At 38.9% G+C, this 15,573-nt stretch overlaps 4 protein-coding genes across 6 annotated transcripts; 3 read left to right on the forward strand and 1 right to left on the reverse strand.

The window, feature by feature from the left end:
- Positions 1–545: 545 nt before the first annotated feature.
- Positions 546–2,473, forward strand: LOC125223157 (F-box protein CPR1-like). The gene is made up of 2 exons (XM_048126164.2): positions 546–785; positions 1,104–2,473. The coding sequence occupies exons 1-2, from the start codon at positions 774–776 to the stop codon at positions 2,352–2,354; spliced, it is 1,263 nt and encodes a 420-aa protein (XP_047982121.1). The 5' UTR covers positions 546–773; the 3' UTR covers positions 2,355–2,473.
- A 151-nt stretch (positions 2,474–2,624) lies between these two features.
- Positions 2,625–5,528, reverse strand: LOC125223156 (dihydrolipoyllysine-residue acetyltransferase component 5 of pyruvate dehydrogenase complex, chloroplastic). The gene is made up of 6 exons (XM_048126163.2): positions 4,481–5,528; positions 3,648–3,839; positions 3,457–3,544; positions 3,306–3,376; positions 3,117–3,200; positions 2,625–3,008 (listed from the first exon to the last, which is right to left on the reverse strand). The coding sequence occupies exons 1-6, from the start codon at positions 5,342–5,344 to the stop codon at positions 2,904–2,906; spliced, it is 1,404 nt and encodes a 467-aa protein (XP_047982120.1). The 5' UTR covers positions 5,345–5,528; the 3' UTR covers positions 2,625–2,903.
- Positions 5,529–8,962: 3,434 nt separating this feature from the next.
- Positions 8,963–11,923, forward strand: LOC125223159 (5'-3' exonuclease family protein). Of its 2 annotated transcripts, XM_048126166.2 has the most exons (7): positions 8,965–9,432; positions 10,244–10,402; positions 10,469–10,703; positions 10,895–11,117; positions 11,195–11,331; positions 11,478–11,637; positions 11,701–11,923. In XM_048126166.2, the coding sequence occupies exons 1-6, from the start codon at positions 9,025–9,027 to the stop codon at positions 11,495–11,497; spliced, it is 1,182 nt and encodes a 393-aa protein (XP_047982123.1). In that variant the 5' UTR covers positions 8,965–9,024; the 3' UTR covers positions 11,498–11,637; positions 11,701–11,923. The 2 variants fall into 2 exon arrangements, with proteins under 2 accessions (XP_088919195.1, XP_047982123.1); XM_089063069.1 differs by having other exon boundaries at positions 8,963–9,432; positions 10,244–10,703.
- Positions 11,924–12,364: 441 nt separating this feature from the next.
- LOC125223160 (Tetratricopeptide repeat (TPR)-like superfamily protein) lies at positions 12,365–14,771 on the forward strand. 2 transcript variants are annotated; one of them, XM_089063070.1, is made up of 5 exons: positions 12,365–12,724; positions 13,593–13,647; positions 13,761–14,050; positions 14,144–14,290; positions 14,361–14,771. In XM_089063070.1, the coding sequence occupies exons 1-5, from the start codon at positions 12,533–12,535 to the stop codon at positions 14,652–14,654; spliced, it is 978 nt and encodes a 325-aa protein (XP_088919196.1). In that variant the 5' UTR covers positions 12,365–12,532; the 3' UTR covers positions 14,655–14,771. The 2 variants fall into 2 exon arrangements, with proteins under 2 accessions (XP_088919196.1, XP_047982124.1); XM_048126167.2 differs by having other exon boundaries at positions 12,378–12,724; positions 13,758–14,050.
- Positions 14,772–15,573: the final 802 nt, after the last annotated feature.

Raw genomic sequence — 15,573 nt, forward strand, 5'->3', positions numbered from 1 at the left:
GAAACTCGTTCACTTTGGCAACGATTGTGTTATTTACTACATACTAGACCCTAGCCGAGATGATATCTAAACCCTATAAACGATTGATGCTATTATGCTTGAGAAACCTCCTCCCACTGGCCGTGTAAGTCGAAGGAACATGGCTGAGAGCCAAGGTAGCAGCAGTTCATGCAGTGACAGAGACAGCTTAGTCTCAAGTGAGAAAAACACAGTGAACCGTGGTCATAAGTCCCCTGATATGGAGACAGCTTCAGTTGATGAAAATGTTGAATGCAGTTCAACGTCAAAGACGGAGGAGGACCCACAAATCTAAAAGTTTATAGTTTTACATGCCAATATCCTAGTAGTACATAATTTTAGGGACCAAAATTGAAATACTAGTTGCTATTATTAAAAAACATAGGAGTACTATTTATTTTATAAGCTTGCAAACAAATTTATGTGCCGCCATACAGTAATCTAATTTTATCACCCAAAATGAAAAGAGTATATGTCAAATTCCCAATTTGACACTTATAGTAGTTCGCATCATGCGGTCGTTCCCATGAAAAAAACTTTTACCATTTGAAGAAACATTGGTGCTGTTGCTGCTCACAGAAGTTGGGCAGCTCATCATGCTTCCCTTTCTATATATGGCTATACATTTCTCAACCTTTTCATGAAACCAAATTTCAATTTTTGAGCTTAGTTTTTTTCCCTCGATTTCCAGCTCCAGCTGCAACGCATCAGCGGCAACCACCGTTTTCGCACCCTACTTCACCGCATTCCGCAAGATGAAGCATGAGGTTTCTTTGTATTGTTATTTAATTAGATTTTTCTCTGCTTATGCTTATTTGATTGCATTCTCCTGATTTTATTCTCTACTTATTTCGATCTCTGTTTTGTGAAGAACTTATGTTTGGATCAAATCCAGATATTTTGCATTTAACTTGTTGCTCAATTTGTTATCAACCACACCAAATTCGATCCATAATTTGCTGGATGTGTTAGGGTTTAAGACTAAAATCTGTTTGATGATGTTGCGTTATCAAGCTTTTAAATCTGATAAAAGTACCGAAATTTCTTGGCTAACTGGAGCATAACTACGTGTTTTCTTTGATCAGAGAGGTAAAAAATCTAGAAAACAGAGAGAAGCTTCCAAAAATCAAAAATCAGGCGAAGGTTTGTTGTCATTTCTACCACCTGAAATCATAATCAACATCCTCTCGTCAAGACTCCCATTTCGAACCACTATGAGCTGCAAGAGCGTTTGCAAGCCATGGCTTGATCTGCTCGAGACTCGTGAGTTTGTGAAGTCTCATATTTCTAAATCAGTCCCCAGCCTCGCTGTCTTTTTGGAGGGAGAATACCCGAAGCCATACAAAGTCTTTGAATATGTAGACGAGCTTAGTCCTAAGCGTGTGCCTCGTTGGAATGTGGTGTTGAACTTCAACCTCCCTTGTACTGAGCCACCTTATAGCTCAGTTGATGGTTTGCTCTTTCTGTGCAGCCGAGGCATAATGTCCCGTGAGATTTTCAAACATGGTATCCTTAGGAGGGAAGATATTTGGTGGCCCCGTGATCTCTTCATATGCAATCCAATTACTCGCGACTACATAAAGCTCCCTTGCCCTCCGGAGTTCTCCTCCTCGAAACGTAGGGTTCATGTGGATACTTTTGGATTTGGAGTGAGTAGAACGACAGGTCAGTATAAGATGGTCCGGGTTTTTCACAAGTTGGTACTGAATACAGAACTGGGTACAGCAGAACTTGTTGAACCAAAGTGCCAAGTATACACAGTTGGAACTGGATCATGGAGTGGGATTTTCTCTATTGGCCCATTTAAGTATGAAGGCAACGCCAAAGGGGCATTTCTTAATGGAAACATTCACTGGATGGTACGCGACATGTACGGCTCCTCTGTGTGGATCTCATGCTTTGATCTCGAAACAGAACTCTTTAGCACGTTCTGTCTCCTGCCTTGCAATGATGGTCGGGAAGAGTGTCTGAATGTGTCTACTTTTAGGGATTGTCTCTGTTTTTGCGACAACTCGTCACACAATGAGATTGTTATTTGGTTGATGAAGGAGTATGGTGACGAGAAGTCTTGGACAAAAGAATTCGTGATCCGAAAAAGAGACGGTGATTACAATGAAGGGCTTATGTGCCCCATCAAAGCTTTCCCAAATGGTGACATCTTGATGGCTCTGGAATACAGCAAGCTGCTGACGTTATACTACTCCAGCAAGACTAAGACGTTTCGCCACGTTGATCTGTTCGGTCTGCAGAGCCGATTCTGCATTCGTGCAGTCGCTTATGCCCCAAGTTTTCTTCCTCTCAAAACTCTCGCAACAGAGAACGTGATTTCCTTCTGATTCCCTGCAAATCTAAGTATGACCAAATGCTGATTTTCTTGATTTCCTGTTGGCATTCTAACTCTTCCTTGATGTCAAAGGCTGTTGATTTAATATATTTAGCAGGATTTTTCAGTTTATTCATTTGAGTTTATGATCAAAAGCATGTTGTCAAGGCAAAAGCCCCTTTGCCATGACAGTATCAGCATATTTATGGAGACAAAAGGCAACAACAACAGATATGCGATCATCAAACAACCACGTCATACATCAAAGAACGACGAAATCATCTAACTCAAATCAGAACTTGTAGCATCAAGACCAAAACAATTCACAGTCACCATTTGAAGCAATAAAAAGACCTCTTATAAACTAAATGTATGCAACACTTTCAACTAGACAAAACAAATAAAATCATATGCGACACTTGCATACAACGTCTTCGTTCTGTATCAGTCAGTGGGCCCTCTTGTCTGAAGATATCTGCATCTTAATTCGCCTTGAAAGAGGAGGTTAACTAAAGAAGGTGATACGGAAACAAAATCTTCAATCTCCAATGATACGACAAATCTAAAGTGTTAGATCTTTAGGATCCTCGATTATCTTGGCCAGGGTTTGTAAGAAGGCAGCCAGATCAGCACCATATATCACACGATGATCTGCTGTTACATTCACCTAGGAATATAGCATACCAACGCGTTATATGAGTGTTTGAGAAGTACTACGTTAACAGAATTTCATACAAAGTTTCAGTATAATCACATGTCATGAGCATGATCTCACCTGCATCTGAGTTTTCAGTCCGATCCGACCATCCTTTGTACCAACAAGAGTAGGTTCAGAAGCTCCAACAGCCATGATCGCACCCTGTGGAAATCCCATATATGGTTTGTTATCATAAGATGACACGGTAAAAGATATTTCCATGGGCAACATGATAATTCCTTCTCGCTTAATATATAAAATTCTTACAGTTCCTGGAGGCAATATGGCATCAAAGCGATCCACACCAAACATTCCGAGGTTAGACAGGGTGAAAGTGCCTATGAAACAATAGATTAACCATGGTAAGCGTAAATCAAATGTAACGAGCATATCTGAGGCAATGAGGTTAACAAGTTACCCGAATTATAGTCCTGAGGCTGGAGCTGCTTCGCTCGTGCCTTATCAACCAATTCCTTCCACTTTCTCGATAATGAATAAATATCGATCTAAGACAAACAAAGGGGGGCACAAAAGGGTGAGCGAAGTAAAAGAAGGACAACCAACAAACATCTCTACCGGAAACTTGATTAAAGACAAGGGATTATCAACCTTGTCAGCATCTTGAAGTACTGGTGTGATCAAACCACCATCTATGGCTACTGCTACTGCAACATTAATATGACTGTTATATGTAAAGCTCTTGCCATCTCTGCAGCTGGAATTCACAACGGGGTGTTGGACCAGAGCAAGTGCTGTTGCCTTGGCTAACAATGCTGTCATAGTCACTCCTTTAGACTTAATCTGAAAATGAATCAGAAAAGATCACAAAAAGCTAAACAATCTGATCCATAAAACCCAAAAAACAAGCATTCCCTAGAGGAATACCTAATTAGAGAACACCAATTCAATCAATTCCTAAACCAATTTAGTCTAGGTTGCACATAACTGCAAAGTATCCCCTATGTGTGTGCCATTTTCTATATCTCAGTTCTTCAAGAAAAATTGCAAACGAGATCATGACTTATATCTATATAACTGTTCAGCCTGTCAACTAACTTCAACAACTTATTTGATACATCAAAACCAACAGAAAGCATTCACCAATTCAATCAATTCCCAAACTAATTATGGCTAGGTCGCAAAGAAACTGCAAATTATCCGCTCATGTGTCATTTCCCTAAAACTCATTTCATCGGTAAAAGTGCAAACAAGATCATGCTTTATAATCTAGTATATAACTTCTACAAACTTCAATGAATTTCACAAAACATTTTCTCAAGTACTCATCTTCTAAATACCTCTTCCTCTTATTCAATCTAGACATTGAGTTATGCGTCTATTCATTTCTAAGCATAAAACTAGACAAACCACCACAAAATGGAACTTTTAGAGCAATTCACCAAGAAATCGAAAAACTTAGCAATCCAGTGAAGCAGCATTACCTTCTTGTATAAAGCATCAAGAGCATCTGTTGTGAAAGTATACCCCACTCTGAATGTTGGCACTGCTAAGCTCTCAACCATGTTTCTACTCACAGCACTCTGCATCGTCGTGAATGGCACCACAGAGCCCAACTCTACGCCACTCGGCTTAGCCACCTCAGCAGCCGTGGTGGCAACATTCACAGCCGCCAAAGCAGCCTCCACATCCTTAGCCACCACTCTTCCATTGGGTCCACTCCCAACAATTCCCTTCAAATCCACCCCCAAATCCTTCGCCAGCTTCTTCGCGTAAGGCGAAGCCACCACCCTCTTGCCTCCCTCAGACGCTGGATGCACAGCTGAGCCCACCGCACCAGCATTGCTGCTGACACTAGCTACAACTGGCGCAGCAGCAGGAACTGGGCTCGGCATTTCTTCGAGCACCACCGGAGCATCGTTGCTTCCAGCGGCGGAGGCTGATGCGGGGGCGGGAGAAGAAGATTTCTTCGATTGGGCGAGGGCAATTTCTTCCTCAGTCTCGGCGAGTAAAGCAATCGTGGATCCAACCGCAGCTGAAAGACCTTCGTCAACAATAATGGCGGCCAAATACCCATCGTAAAACGACTCCACATCCATATCCGCCTTGTCGGACTCAACCACGACAACGGATTCGCCCTTTGCGAGCTTATCGCCCTCCGATTTGACCCAAGAGACGATCTTTCCCTCAGTCATCGTGGAGCTGAGAGCCGGCATGAAGATTTCTCGGATCTTGGATTGAATGAGATGGGGCTTTCGGGGGAGGTGGGCGCCGCCGCCGAGTCGGCGGCGGAGGGAAGGGGGAGCGGTGGGGATGAAAGAAGTGTGGAGAAGGTGGGAATGAGACATGGTTTTAGTGAGAGAGAATTGGGGGAGAGAAGGCAGCGAGTATGTTTGATGAAAATGGTGTTAGAGTGTTTTATGTAAAGAGGAGAAAAGTTCTCTAGAATGCATCGAAGGGAAGACTGAAGAGGCGGAGCTTCCTAGGCCCAACCAACTCTAACGGCAATGACAATAAAATGTGTGAACTCCAGTGTGTGACTTGTGAGTGTTCATTTTTTTATAGAGTAATTAATTTCGAACTACATATACATATTGAAATGTTGTTCATAGTTTACCTCGAATTAGTTCAATAGTCCAATTTGATTTGATAAAATATAGATCAAACAGCTTAAGCTATTGAAGGAACAGTTTCTTACTAATGGTTACACCCATTAGTCCATTAGAGCATCCATCCACAGTGGAGGCCGATCGTTCGGCCCTTGGAGGCCGATTGCGAGGGCCGAGCGACCGGCTTCCCCATTGCCTCCCACCGGTCACCATTGCGGAGGGAGGGTTGATTCCCCCTCCCCAACGCCTCCGCCCCAGCGCCGATCAATGGGCTCAGCTGATAGCCCCATCGGCTTTGCATGGGCCTCCATTGCGGAGGCTCAGGCGCATGGCAGAGCCGATTTTTATTTTTATTTTTAAATTTTATTACTTCTATATATACCTCTTTCCTCCATTTCAGACATTCATCTCTCATCATTTTATCCAATAATTCATCCCTCATCATTTCACACATTCATCTCTCTAGCAAAATGAATCTCAATGATGCCAATTATTCCGGCGAAAACTAGTTTACTGGCCATGGAAGTCAGTTTATGAACCTGCTAGCGGGAAACCAATTTCCCGGAGGCGGCCAATTTCCTGTGGAAAACATATTCGGGTTGGGTTCAAACCAGATTCCATCTCAAGGAGGTCTACCTTTTCTCCACGGCGCCCAATACGCCGGCTTCCCACAAAGCGGCTACGTCGGTGCTGGTAGACCGATGAACACATCGAGTTCCGGCGAAGATGTCTACAATCAGGGTAAGGGCGGTTTCTGGGGCGTATCACACAAAGATACGAACAAAGGAAGCCCAATGGAGCCCCGACACACAAGTCCAGCGATCTTCGCAAGCATTGGCAACACATGGTGTTCGACTGCGCTAAATTTCACGGTATCTACAATGGCCACTTGCGGGAAATACGTAGCGGAGAGAACGAATTCTCCATCAAAGAGTTGTTGTTGAAGGAGTTTAGGGCCACTGTCAACTCAAAAGGGTTCAAGTTCTGGGAAACATATCAACAACTGAAGGATTTTTCCAAATTCAAAACGGCTATGTCGGAGGCGTTGCAGACGAGATCGGTGCAGACACGCCTGACGGTCTCCGAGAGCTATAGCAGCAGCGGACCGGACCCTATAGACTTGTCAGAGGACCAATCGCCAATTGAGTCTACTCTTCATCGCCCAATGGGCATGAAAGCAGCTAAGGCAAAAGCGAAGAAGGGGAAGGGGAAGGGGAAGGTAGAGTCCAGCGGGACGGATGCCCAAACCGCACCGGTCCAGGCTGACAATGCATTGGGTCCTGCTGCCTTCGCACAATCGATGGTGGGCCTCTACAGCATGCACATGAAATCCAATTCCCGATATGTGAAGAAGTCCATCTGGAACACCATCCAACGGTTGAAGAAGAAGATGGGTCTTGACGAGGATGACGAGCCAGAATCCGAGTCCGATTGATGTGTTCTTGTTGTTTTTATATATCTTTATTTTTTTTAATGTAGTACTATATTTTTAAAAAAAATAAAATTTGCTCTTTTTTTTTATCATTTTGTCTTAAAAATGAAATATATAAAAATAAAAATGATGATATGGAAATGAGATGGACACTGAGATAGACTCTGGGTGGACTCTCATTGCAGAGAGATAGGCTCTGGGATGGGTCTGCTGACATGATAGAAAAAAATGGAGATAGGCTCTGAGATGGACTCCGAAGATAGGCCACCATTGCTAGTACTCTTAGTAATCCTAATAATCCAAAAAAGTACTAATAGTACTTTACTTAAAATTTATCATCCTTTATCCTTATAAAGTAAAGTAAGAGAAAAACTAATATAGAAGAGAATCGTATTTATATTATTCTCTTGCTTGCTTTAATTTCTCTACACTTTAACTATTTATCATTATTTTTGCAAAACAATGGCGGAAAAGAAACGTTTAATAGTGGAACTGATGAAATACTATTCTTCTCCGTACAATTTAAGTATGCAATTAATCTCAAACAAATAAAAGTGATCTTTTGATTCACTATACACACATTGAAGTAAATATTTAGATTTTTCTTGAAAAATATAGAATTTTAATTTTTAAAAAATATTTGTTATCTTATAGAAAAATAAGTATATATATTTATAGGTTTGTGTTAAAATGACAACACCTCTTAAAGTGACACCGTGACACCACTTATATAACAATATTATAAACGCTACACAACAATCTATAGATTGCTGTATAGCATGTTGGATATTGCTGCCCGAAAAAAATTGATGTATAGTGTACAACATATTGTTGACCGTCTTTTTAAGTTTTGTTTGCCACGTGGCAGCTTATTATTCGTCCACGTGTACAAATGATTGACTATGAATGGTGGTATTATGTTATTTTAAGAGGTGGTGACACCCTAACACTCCCATTTATTTATATTGTTAAATTATTTTATATACTAGTAGTATTGTAACTTTATTTAAAAATAAAATGACACGCTTAATTATAAGAAAATCATTTTTAGACTTTCTTTGACTGGTAATATCAATCTAATTATTAAAATATTTTTATTTAGAAGTTAATTTATATCTAAAATTTTAGATATTCTAGTTATGCTTAATGAAAAATGTAAAATTATGTTCATATGTATGTAATGAATAAAATAAAAAAAAGGCAAAACACATTCTTAGTTCCTTATACTTTAATCAAAATGTTCATTAGGTCCTCGTACAATTTTTTGGTTTTAATAGGTCCTTATACTTTTCTCATAAATTTCATCACATCCTCGTACAATTTTTTCGTTTTAGTAAGTCCTTATACTTTGATTATAACTTTTATTAGGTCCTTATACAATTTTTTATTTTAAAATATCTTTTACTTTTATCTTTATAGACTATGCTAAGTTAAATAATAGAATATTAAAAATTTCATTAAGTTTAATTAAATTTAGATTATTATCCAAGATAAATGTAAAAAAGTCCCTAAAATAAAAGATTGTACAAGGACCTAATGAAAGTAATGATAAAAGTACAAGGACCTACTAAAACGAAAAATTGTACGAGGACTTGATAAAAATATTGTGAAAAGTATAAGGACTTATTGAAACGAAAAAATTGTACAAGGACCTAATGAACATTTTGACTAAAGTATAAGGACCTAAGAATGTGTTTTGCCTAAAAAAAACTTGTATTTGCTTGAGATAATTTAGATAATTAAAATCTGGAGAAAATGGCTTTTAAAGATAATTATTCCGTATAAGATTAAAATAGATAAGTATTTTGTTGACTAACCCTTATAAAAATTAATCCTAATTATTCACTCAAGGGACTAATAGAGAACAACCAGAATTTTGAAGGCCCTTATTGCAAGTATTACAGATTAATCTGTGTAGAAACGCGGTTAACAATTGACACCCAAATAGATAAAGCGCGCAGCAGAAATCTTGAACATACCCATCTCAATGTCAATGGATTCTCATCTGCATATTAGCAAACTAACCCAATTTATTTCTTCTTGCGACAGTCTTTACCCCGCCAAAATTTATTCTCTGCCGTCGTTAATATCTGTTCCGAATTCAAGAACGAAAAAGGCCGAATCTTGGAGAGTTATCAAACCCCTGTTTTCAGCTGCAAATGGCGAGCAGTCGGTTGCTCAAGAAGAGGCCCTTTTACCCCAGCTGCGCAAGAATGGTGTTTTGAGTGGAAATGATGGTGGTAGTTGCTATGATAAGATGCCAAGAAAGAGGAGGGTGTTTTTCTTGGATGTGAATCCCTTGTGTTATAGAGGGAGCACTCCTAGTTTGGACTCTTTTGCTCATTGGATTTCTCTTTTCTTCTCCCAAGTCAGCCTCAATGATCCTGTTGTAGCTGTAAGTCCCTTATCCTTGTGCGTGTGTGTGTGGAGAGAGAGAGGAGTAAATGTTCCTTGTGTGTAAACTGGTATAAAAGGGGCTGCATCTTTATTACCTGCTTAGAATGTGGATGAGAGAGAGAGATGGAGTAAATGCTCCTTTATATGTTAACTGGTTAAAAGGAAACAACGCTGCATCTTGATTATCTGCTTGGTATGTGGATTAGAGAGTGGAAGAGGAAGTAAGTGCCCCTTTGTATATAAACTGGTAAAAAAAAGCTTCATCTTGATTATCTGCTTGCTATGTGAATGAGAGAGAGAAAGTAAATACTTCTTTGTGTGTAAACTGCTAAAAAGACTGCATCTTGCTTACCTGCTTGGTATATGGATAAATTATGCATTTCTTGATGTATATACTTATTTTATACTACTATTCTGTTGGCTTGTTTATATGTTATGGATGGAAGGATATTTGAGGTAAAATGCAGCTATTCTTATTAGCAATAACATATAACTAATGGTGGTGGTAGTATATTTTCTATTAGTTCAATGGAGTTCGAAGAATGTTGAGTTGATCGAGTTTTTTTCTCTAGTTATTATCTATTTGCTTACGTGAAGTTCAATAGGTTTCTGTTTTTTTGGTAGAATTCATGTGAGTTTGGTGCCAATTGTTGAGTTGATTTGGCTTTATCTTTAGTTATCATCTGATTCTCGTTAGACATATGTATTGAATTCGTTTGGTTATGCCGAATGTAGTTGAGCATGGTGAAGGTGGTTTTTGCTACCATCATTTCAATAATTGAAAATTGAACAGATGACTTCGTGTATAGGTCCTCGATGGTGAAGGTGGCAATGAGTACCGAAGGCAACTACTCCCATCATACAAAACAAATAGAAAAAAGATGATGCAGCAGTTCCCAGCTGCTGAAAGGTCTACTGGAAGATCGAAGAAACTAGTCATGGATGTCCTTCAGAAGTGCAATGTTCCGGTAAATGATCATACCTTTAGAACAGGAATGAATAGCATTGAATTCTCACTTTTACATGACATGCAGGTTGTGAAAATTGAAGGGCACGAGGCAGATGATGTTGTCGCAACACTTGTGCATCAAGTGCTGCATAAGGGATATCGAGCTGTGATAGCTTCTCCCGACAAGGATTTCAAGCAACTCATTTCAGAAGATGTTCAGATGGTTATACCCGTACAAGAATTGGACAGATGGTCGTTTTACACGTTAAAACACTACCTCACTCAATACAACTGCGACCCACAATCTGATTTGAGCTTAAGCAAGTATCTATCACTCTCTATTTTTAGTTGCTACTATAAAACAAGTTTTTCATGCAAGCTTGTATGCTGTGGTTGTCATCGTGCCTATCAGTCGTATTATTCTTGACTGCCCACACATGAACTTGCTGTGTCAAATACAACAGAAAATCAAGAAGCTACCTGCAGGATTTCATTAAAATTTTTATTGCAGGATGCATTTTGGGAGATGAAATAGATGGTGTTCCCGGTATCCAGCATCTTGTTCCTGGTTTTGGTCGTAAGACTGCTCTAAAGCTTGTGAAAAAACACCGGTCTTTGGAGAATTTACTTAGTGCTGCAAGCGTGAGATCCGTAGGAAGACAATATGCACAGGAGGCACTAACAAAATATGCTGATTTTCTTCGGAAGAATTATGAAGTTCTCTCTTTAAAGAGGTAGTAATTCACTTTAGGTTACTGATTTTTCTTTCTAATTGTCATTCTTTTCCATATTTTCAATTTTCAACGTACAGGGATGTAAATATCCAGATTGATGAGCAGTGGCTGGTCACTAGAGATGCACAAAACGACTCAATAATCTTATCCAGCTTCACAGAGTTCCTGAATAAAACTCGTGATAGAAAATGGCAGTCTAAATCTCAGCCCCACGGTAAGCTAACTTAGCTGACATTCTGCCTTACCATTTCATATGTTTAAAGTAACCAATTCCTAAGTATTCGACACTGCTCTTGAATCTTGATACTGTTCGATTAATTAAACCCTCTCTAGCTAAGTTTTCTTTCTATCGCTTCATAGGCTTGAAAGCAGTGACATAGGTGGAGTTATAGTCATTGGTGCTTCTCTTTTGAATCTTTGCAAGACTCGTATAGTGCCACTTGCAACAAAGCCACATAACCTCATTTAGGAGATGGTAGACGAGCAAATGAGTATTGATGTGCACAGTTTCTTCTGTGAGGTAAGCTCCACGCCTTCATCTCTTAAAACCAGGCAGCCTGTAAACTCTGTTGTTCTTTCTCAGGTATACATGTAAAGAACACCAAGAAACGAAGCTTTGGGGGCAGTAGTTTTCGGGTGTGAACATAAAAGCAGGCCGCCTTGATCTTTTTAGACAGGAAGATCCCATGTGAGAATGTGCATACAAATAAGTTATTTGGGTTAATTCTTGGAGATCAATATTTATACATTTCATAATTCATAATAAAGTATATATCTTCTGACAGAGCTTCTCTGTCTAGACTCTAGAGTGTTGAGCTTGCTGTCTTTTTTTAGAGTACGAGTCAATACTACTACTAGTTTTGTTAAAAATGCATTTTTGTTGCTCTCTACAAAGAAAAAAATGAAAAAGAAAAATAATAGGCATCAAAAGGTTTATTATCTAAATAAATATAGACCACAAGATATCCAAGGCGAGGCTAACCACAAAATATATTGATACTGAAATATGAATGGCACAAAAAAATGACAATGAAAGAATCAAATAGACAGAAATATTAACATAATTATTTGTTTAAATAAAAACAGTAAAGAGAAAAACATGATTAATTACATCAAAAAATTCTGAGCCTTCTTTACAAAAAAAATTACAAAGATCTAAAACAAAAAAAATGAGAAAAAAATCATCTTTGTAAAAGAAGCAGGAAATTGGCGGGTCCCACCGGTTCGGTTGAATGTTCAGATAAAACTGTGAACTTTATCTTCAATGCAGTGAAGCAAGAGATTTTTCTTGAATGATGTTAGCGATAACCCAACAGATTGGTTCCTGATGCTTCCAAGATTCAATCTTTTTTTCACATAAAACTAACGGAGAAGCTCAGAAATAGCATAATCTTAGATATAGGTGTAAGAAGAGAATGCTAATCCACTGCAGTTCACCGTTACTACAGTATGAGAGCACTGCCATTTTTGTCCCAAGTTTGAAGCCAAGAAACAAATTTCAGTGTCCCATTTCCTGCCATTTTTCGATCGTCCGCAGTTATGAACAGTCTCTCTTTGGTCTTTCAAGAAAGCCCATAAAAAAATTCAGTCCCAAACTGTCCCTTCAGGTACCCCTTTCTTTCTCTGTGTGTGTGTGAGTGAGTGTGTCTGTGTGGTTTGGGAAGGAGTGAGTTGCAGTAGCTTATTGAATTTTGGGTGGTTATTATGTTTGATCTCTACAATATTGTGATCTTTGATTGTTCTTTTAGCCGGATTAATAAGATTGAATTTTGCTTCAAGGAAGAACTCAACTTTAGTTGTCAATTATGTTTATGATAGTCTAAGTCTGAGAAATCGTAAAGTAAATTTTGTGTGTGTGTTGGAGATGGAGTGGTTAAGTTGCAGGAGCTCTTGAGTCCTCACAATGAACTGAGCTTAGTTGATAAGACGCTCCCTCCAACCAATAAGTTGGGGTTCAAGTCACCACGGCTACAGGGTAAAGTTGAACCATTACTGATCATCTTTAAAAAGTTGTATTAGCTGCTCATTAGCTTTTTGAGGTTTGTACATGTCTTAAAAAAAGTTCAGTTTAGTTATCAACTATATCCAAATGATAATTTATATGTGAGAAATTTTAAAGCAAAAGAGTGTGTGTTGTTGGGATAGATAGTTTCAAAAGCTTCACTTTTGCCTTTTGAGAAGATACAATATTAGTATGATACTGATTATTCATTTCGCCTTAATAACTGAGATTACATTATTTTGCTTCAATTAGTGATGTTTCTAGGAAGATCCCAATTTTAGATATAAGATGATCAAAGTTTGAGAGATCTTAATGCAAAGTAAAGCTTCTCATTCAAGGGTGGTTGTTGTTTGTTGCAGAGAGTCTATGTTGGCATCGTTCTCGACATGGTTTATGAACTAATAATTGACCATTTCTGAACTAATAATGTGGTCATGGTTTATGAACTAATAATTGGCCATTTCTGAACATAGGTTCTTGGAAAGGTAGCCAGGAATTCTTCACCATTGTCCTTTAGAAAAGACGAAGGTGATTACTATTTCGTGTTAGTAGTGACCTACCTTCTCTCTCGTTGCAATCAACTTCTGTCTAGCTAGAAATTATCACCTGTATCTTGTTTTTACTATGTTCATTTTCAGAAGTATCACGGAAGCTATGGATTCAAGAGGAGGATAGAGTAGAAGCAGGGCCTTCCTTTCTCATTTCCACTGTTTTCTGCTCGTCGGTTTCATGGCTGGCACTTGTTCAAGTGGCGCAAGCGAGTGAGGGAGTAAGAGCAAATGCAGTATATGAGGTTGGGGAGCTGTTTGAATTGGGAATCCAGCTTTCCTACTTGCTTTTGCTTCTAGCGTTACTTGGAGCTGGGACCTTCTTTGTGCTCCGTCAAGTCCTTGTGCGTAGAGAGCTCGATCTTTCTGCTAAAGAACTACAAGTAAGCTCTTCGAATAGTCTTGTATCCCATACATGTACGAAAATCTGAGATTCAAGAAGCTCGTTTCTGTGTTTCATTCATTCAATTATGCAGGAGCAAGTTAGAAGTGGTGATGCTAGTGCAACTGAATTATTCGAGCTTGGAGCTGTGATGTTGAGAAGAAAGTTTTATCCAGCCGCGACCAAGTACCTCCTTCAAGCAATTGAGAAATGGGACGGGGACGATCAAGATCTTGCTCAAGTACGCGGCTCACCTCAATCTCCTCTCCACCAATCATTGCTGACTCTTCAATCTGTGCCTTGTTTTCCAGGTCTACAACGCCCTAGGTGTGACCTATGTTCGTGATGAGAAAGTTGAGAAGGGCATTGCTCAGTTTCTGAACGCAGTCAAGCTCCAACCGGGATATGTCACAGCCTGGAACAACCTTGGTGATGCCTATGAGAAGACCAATGACCTCAAGTCCGCGCTCAAGGCGTTTGAGGAAGTCCTGCTCTTTGACCCCAACAACACGGTTGCTCGTCCTCGGAGGGACGACCTCAAGGCGAAAGTCGACATGTATAGAGGCGTGCCGGTGAATGTGAAGACCAAGAAGAAAGGAACATAAAGCATAAGCTTGTTTTAGACTCAGTTTTTCAGTCTTGGTCAATTTGCTATGTTTTGTTGCTTGTTTTTCACATACTGAGATTTTGGCAATTCAAATGTGGAGGGTTTATGTTTATCATTTTTTAAGAGGGTAATGGGATCAATAATATTGTTCCCTTCAGTTTAGTATCATGATTTTTACATACCAATGTACTCCCTCCGTTTCGCCGTAGTTGAGACGAAACTTTTCAACACAGAGTTTTAGAAATGAATATTGGATGTGTTAAATAAATAGATAAAAGGGTAAGAGAGAGGAAAAGGTAGTGAGAATAAAGTATAAAGTGAATAAAGTAGAGAAAATAAAGTAAGAAAGAAAGAGTAAAGTAAGAAAGAGAAAAAAGTTATCATATAAGGAAATGACTCAATTATAAAGAAATTTCTTGAAATGGTAAAATGACTCAACTATAATAAAATGGAGGGAGGGAGTATATAGGAATAGGAGTACGAAAATATTGTGATTTTAATTGGGGTTGCTTTGAAATTCAAGAAAGTGCACTTGGAGGAATAAATAAATAAGCTATGAAAACTCCAATGTCACAACGGACTGAATATTTATTCTCATTATTTTTAGTGGACAAAGAGGTCGTGCTCAAAAATATTTAGTCGATAGAGTAAGTGAATTTGTAATGGTAGTTTTGAATATGGAACGCAGCCATAATTGAAATTTTTAGAAAAGACAAGTCATACTAAAATACTATAGTAATAACGAAAGATGTGGCCGTAATTATAAATAATCAAATTTATGTTTGTACTCCCTCCGTCCCGCGTTACTTGCACTGGTTTCCTTTTTGGGCGTCCCAAATTATTTGCACTCTTTCCTTTTTTAACAAAAGACAAAACATCTAATTACTCTTTTTTTTATTCTATCATTTACTTTACTC

This window comes from Salvia hispanica, chromosome 1 (assembly GCF_029641045.1).
Source record: "Salvia hispanica isolate PSC_SH4W2 chromosome 1, Shi_PSC_v1, whole genome shotgun sequence".
In the NCBI taxonomy this organism is placed as follows: Eukaryota; Viridiplantae; Streptophyta; class Magnoliopsida; order Lamiales; family Lamiaceae; genus Salvia; species Salvia hispanica.

Excerpts from the sequence above, each read along its gene's own strand:
- LOC125223159 (XM_089063069.1), top strand. The coding sequence starts at position 9,025 with ATGTCAATGGATTCTCATCTGCATATTAGCAAACTAACCCAATTTATT. Across the intron at positions 9,433-10,243 it reads TCAATGATCCTGTTGTAGCT|GTCCTCGATGGTGAAGGTGG; the intron begins GTAAGTCCCTTA and ends CTTCGTGTATAG. Across the intron at positions 11,118-11,194 it reads GAAGTTCTCTCTTTAAAGAG|GGATGTAAATATCCAGATTG; the intron begins GTAGTAATTCAC and ends TTCAACGTACAG.
- LOC125223160 (XM_048126167.2), top strand. The coding sequence starts at position 12,533 with ATGCTAATCCACTGCAGTTCACCGTTACTACAGTATGAGAGCACTGCC. Across the intron at positions 13,648-13,757 it reads GTCCTTTAGAAAAGACGAAG|AAGTATCACGGAAGCTATGG; the intron begins GTGATTACTATT and ends GTTCATTTTCAG. Across the intron at positions 14,291-14,360 it reads ACGATCAAGATCTTGCTCAA|GTCTACAACGCCCTAGGTGT; the intron begins GTACGCGGCTCA and ends CTTGTTTTCCAG.
- LOC125223156 (XM_048126163.2), bottom strand. The coding sequence starts at position 5,344 with ATGTCTCATTCCCACCTTCTCCACACTTCTTTCATCCCCACCGCTCCC. Across the intron at positions 3,840-4,480 it reads TTGATGCTTTATACAAGAAG|ATTAAGTCTAAAGGAGTGAC; the intron begins GTAATGCTGCTT and ends ATTCATTTTCAG. Across the intron at positions 3,009-3,116 it reads GACTGAAAACTCAGATGCAG|GTGAATGTAACAGCAGATCA; the intron begins GTGAGATCATGC and ends CTATATTCCTAG.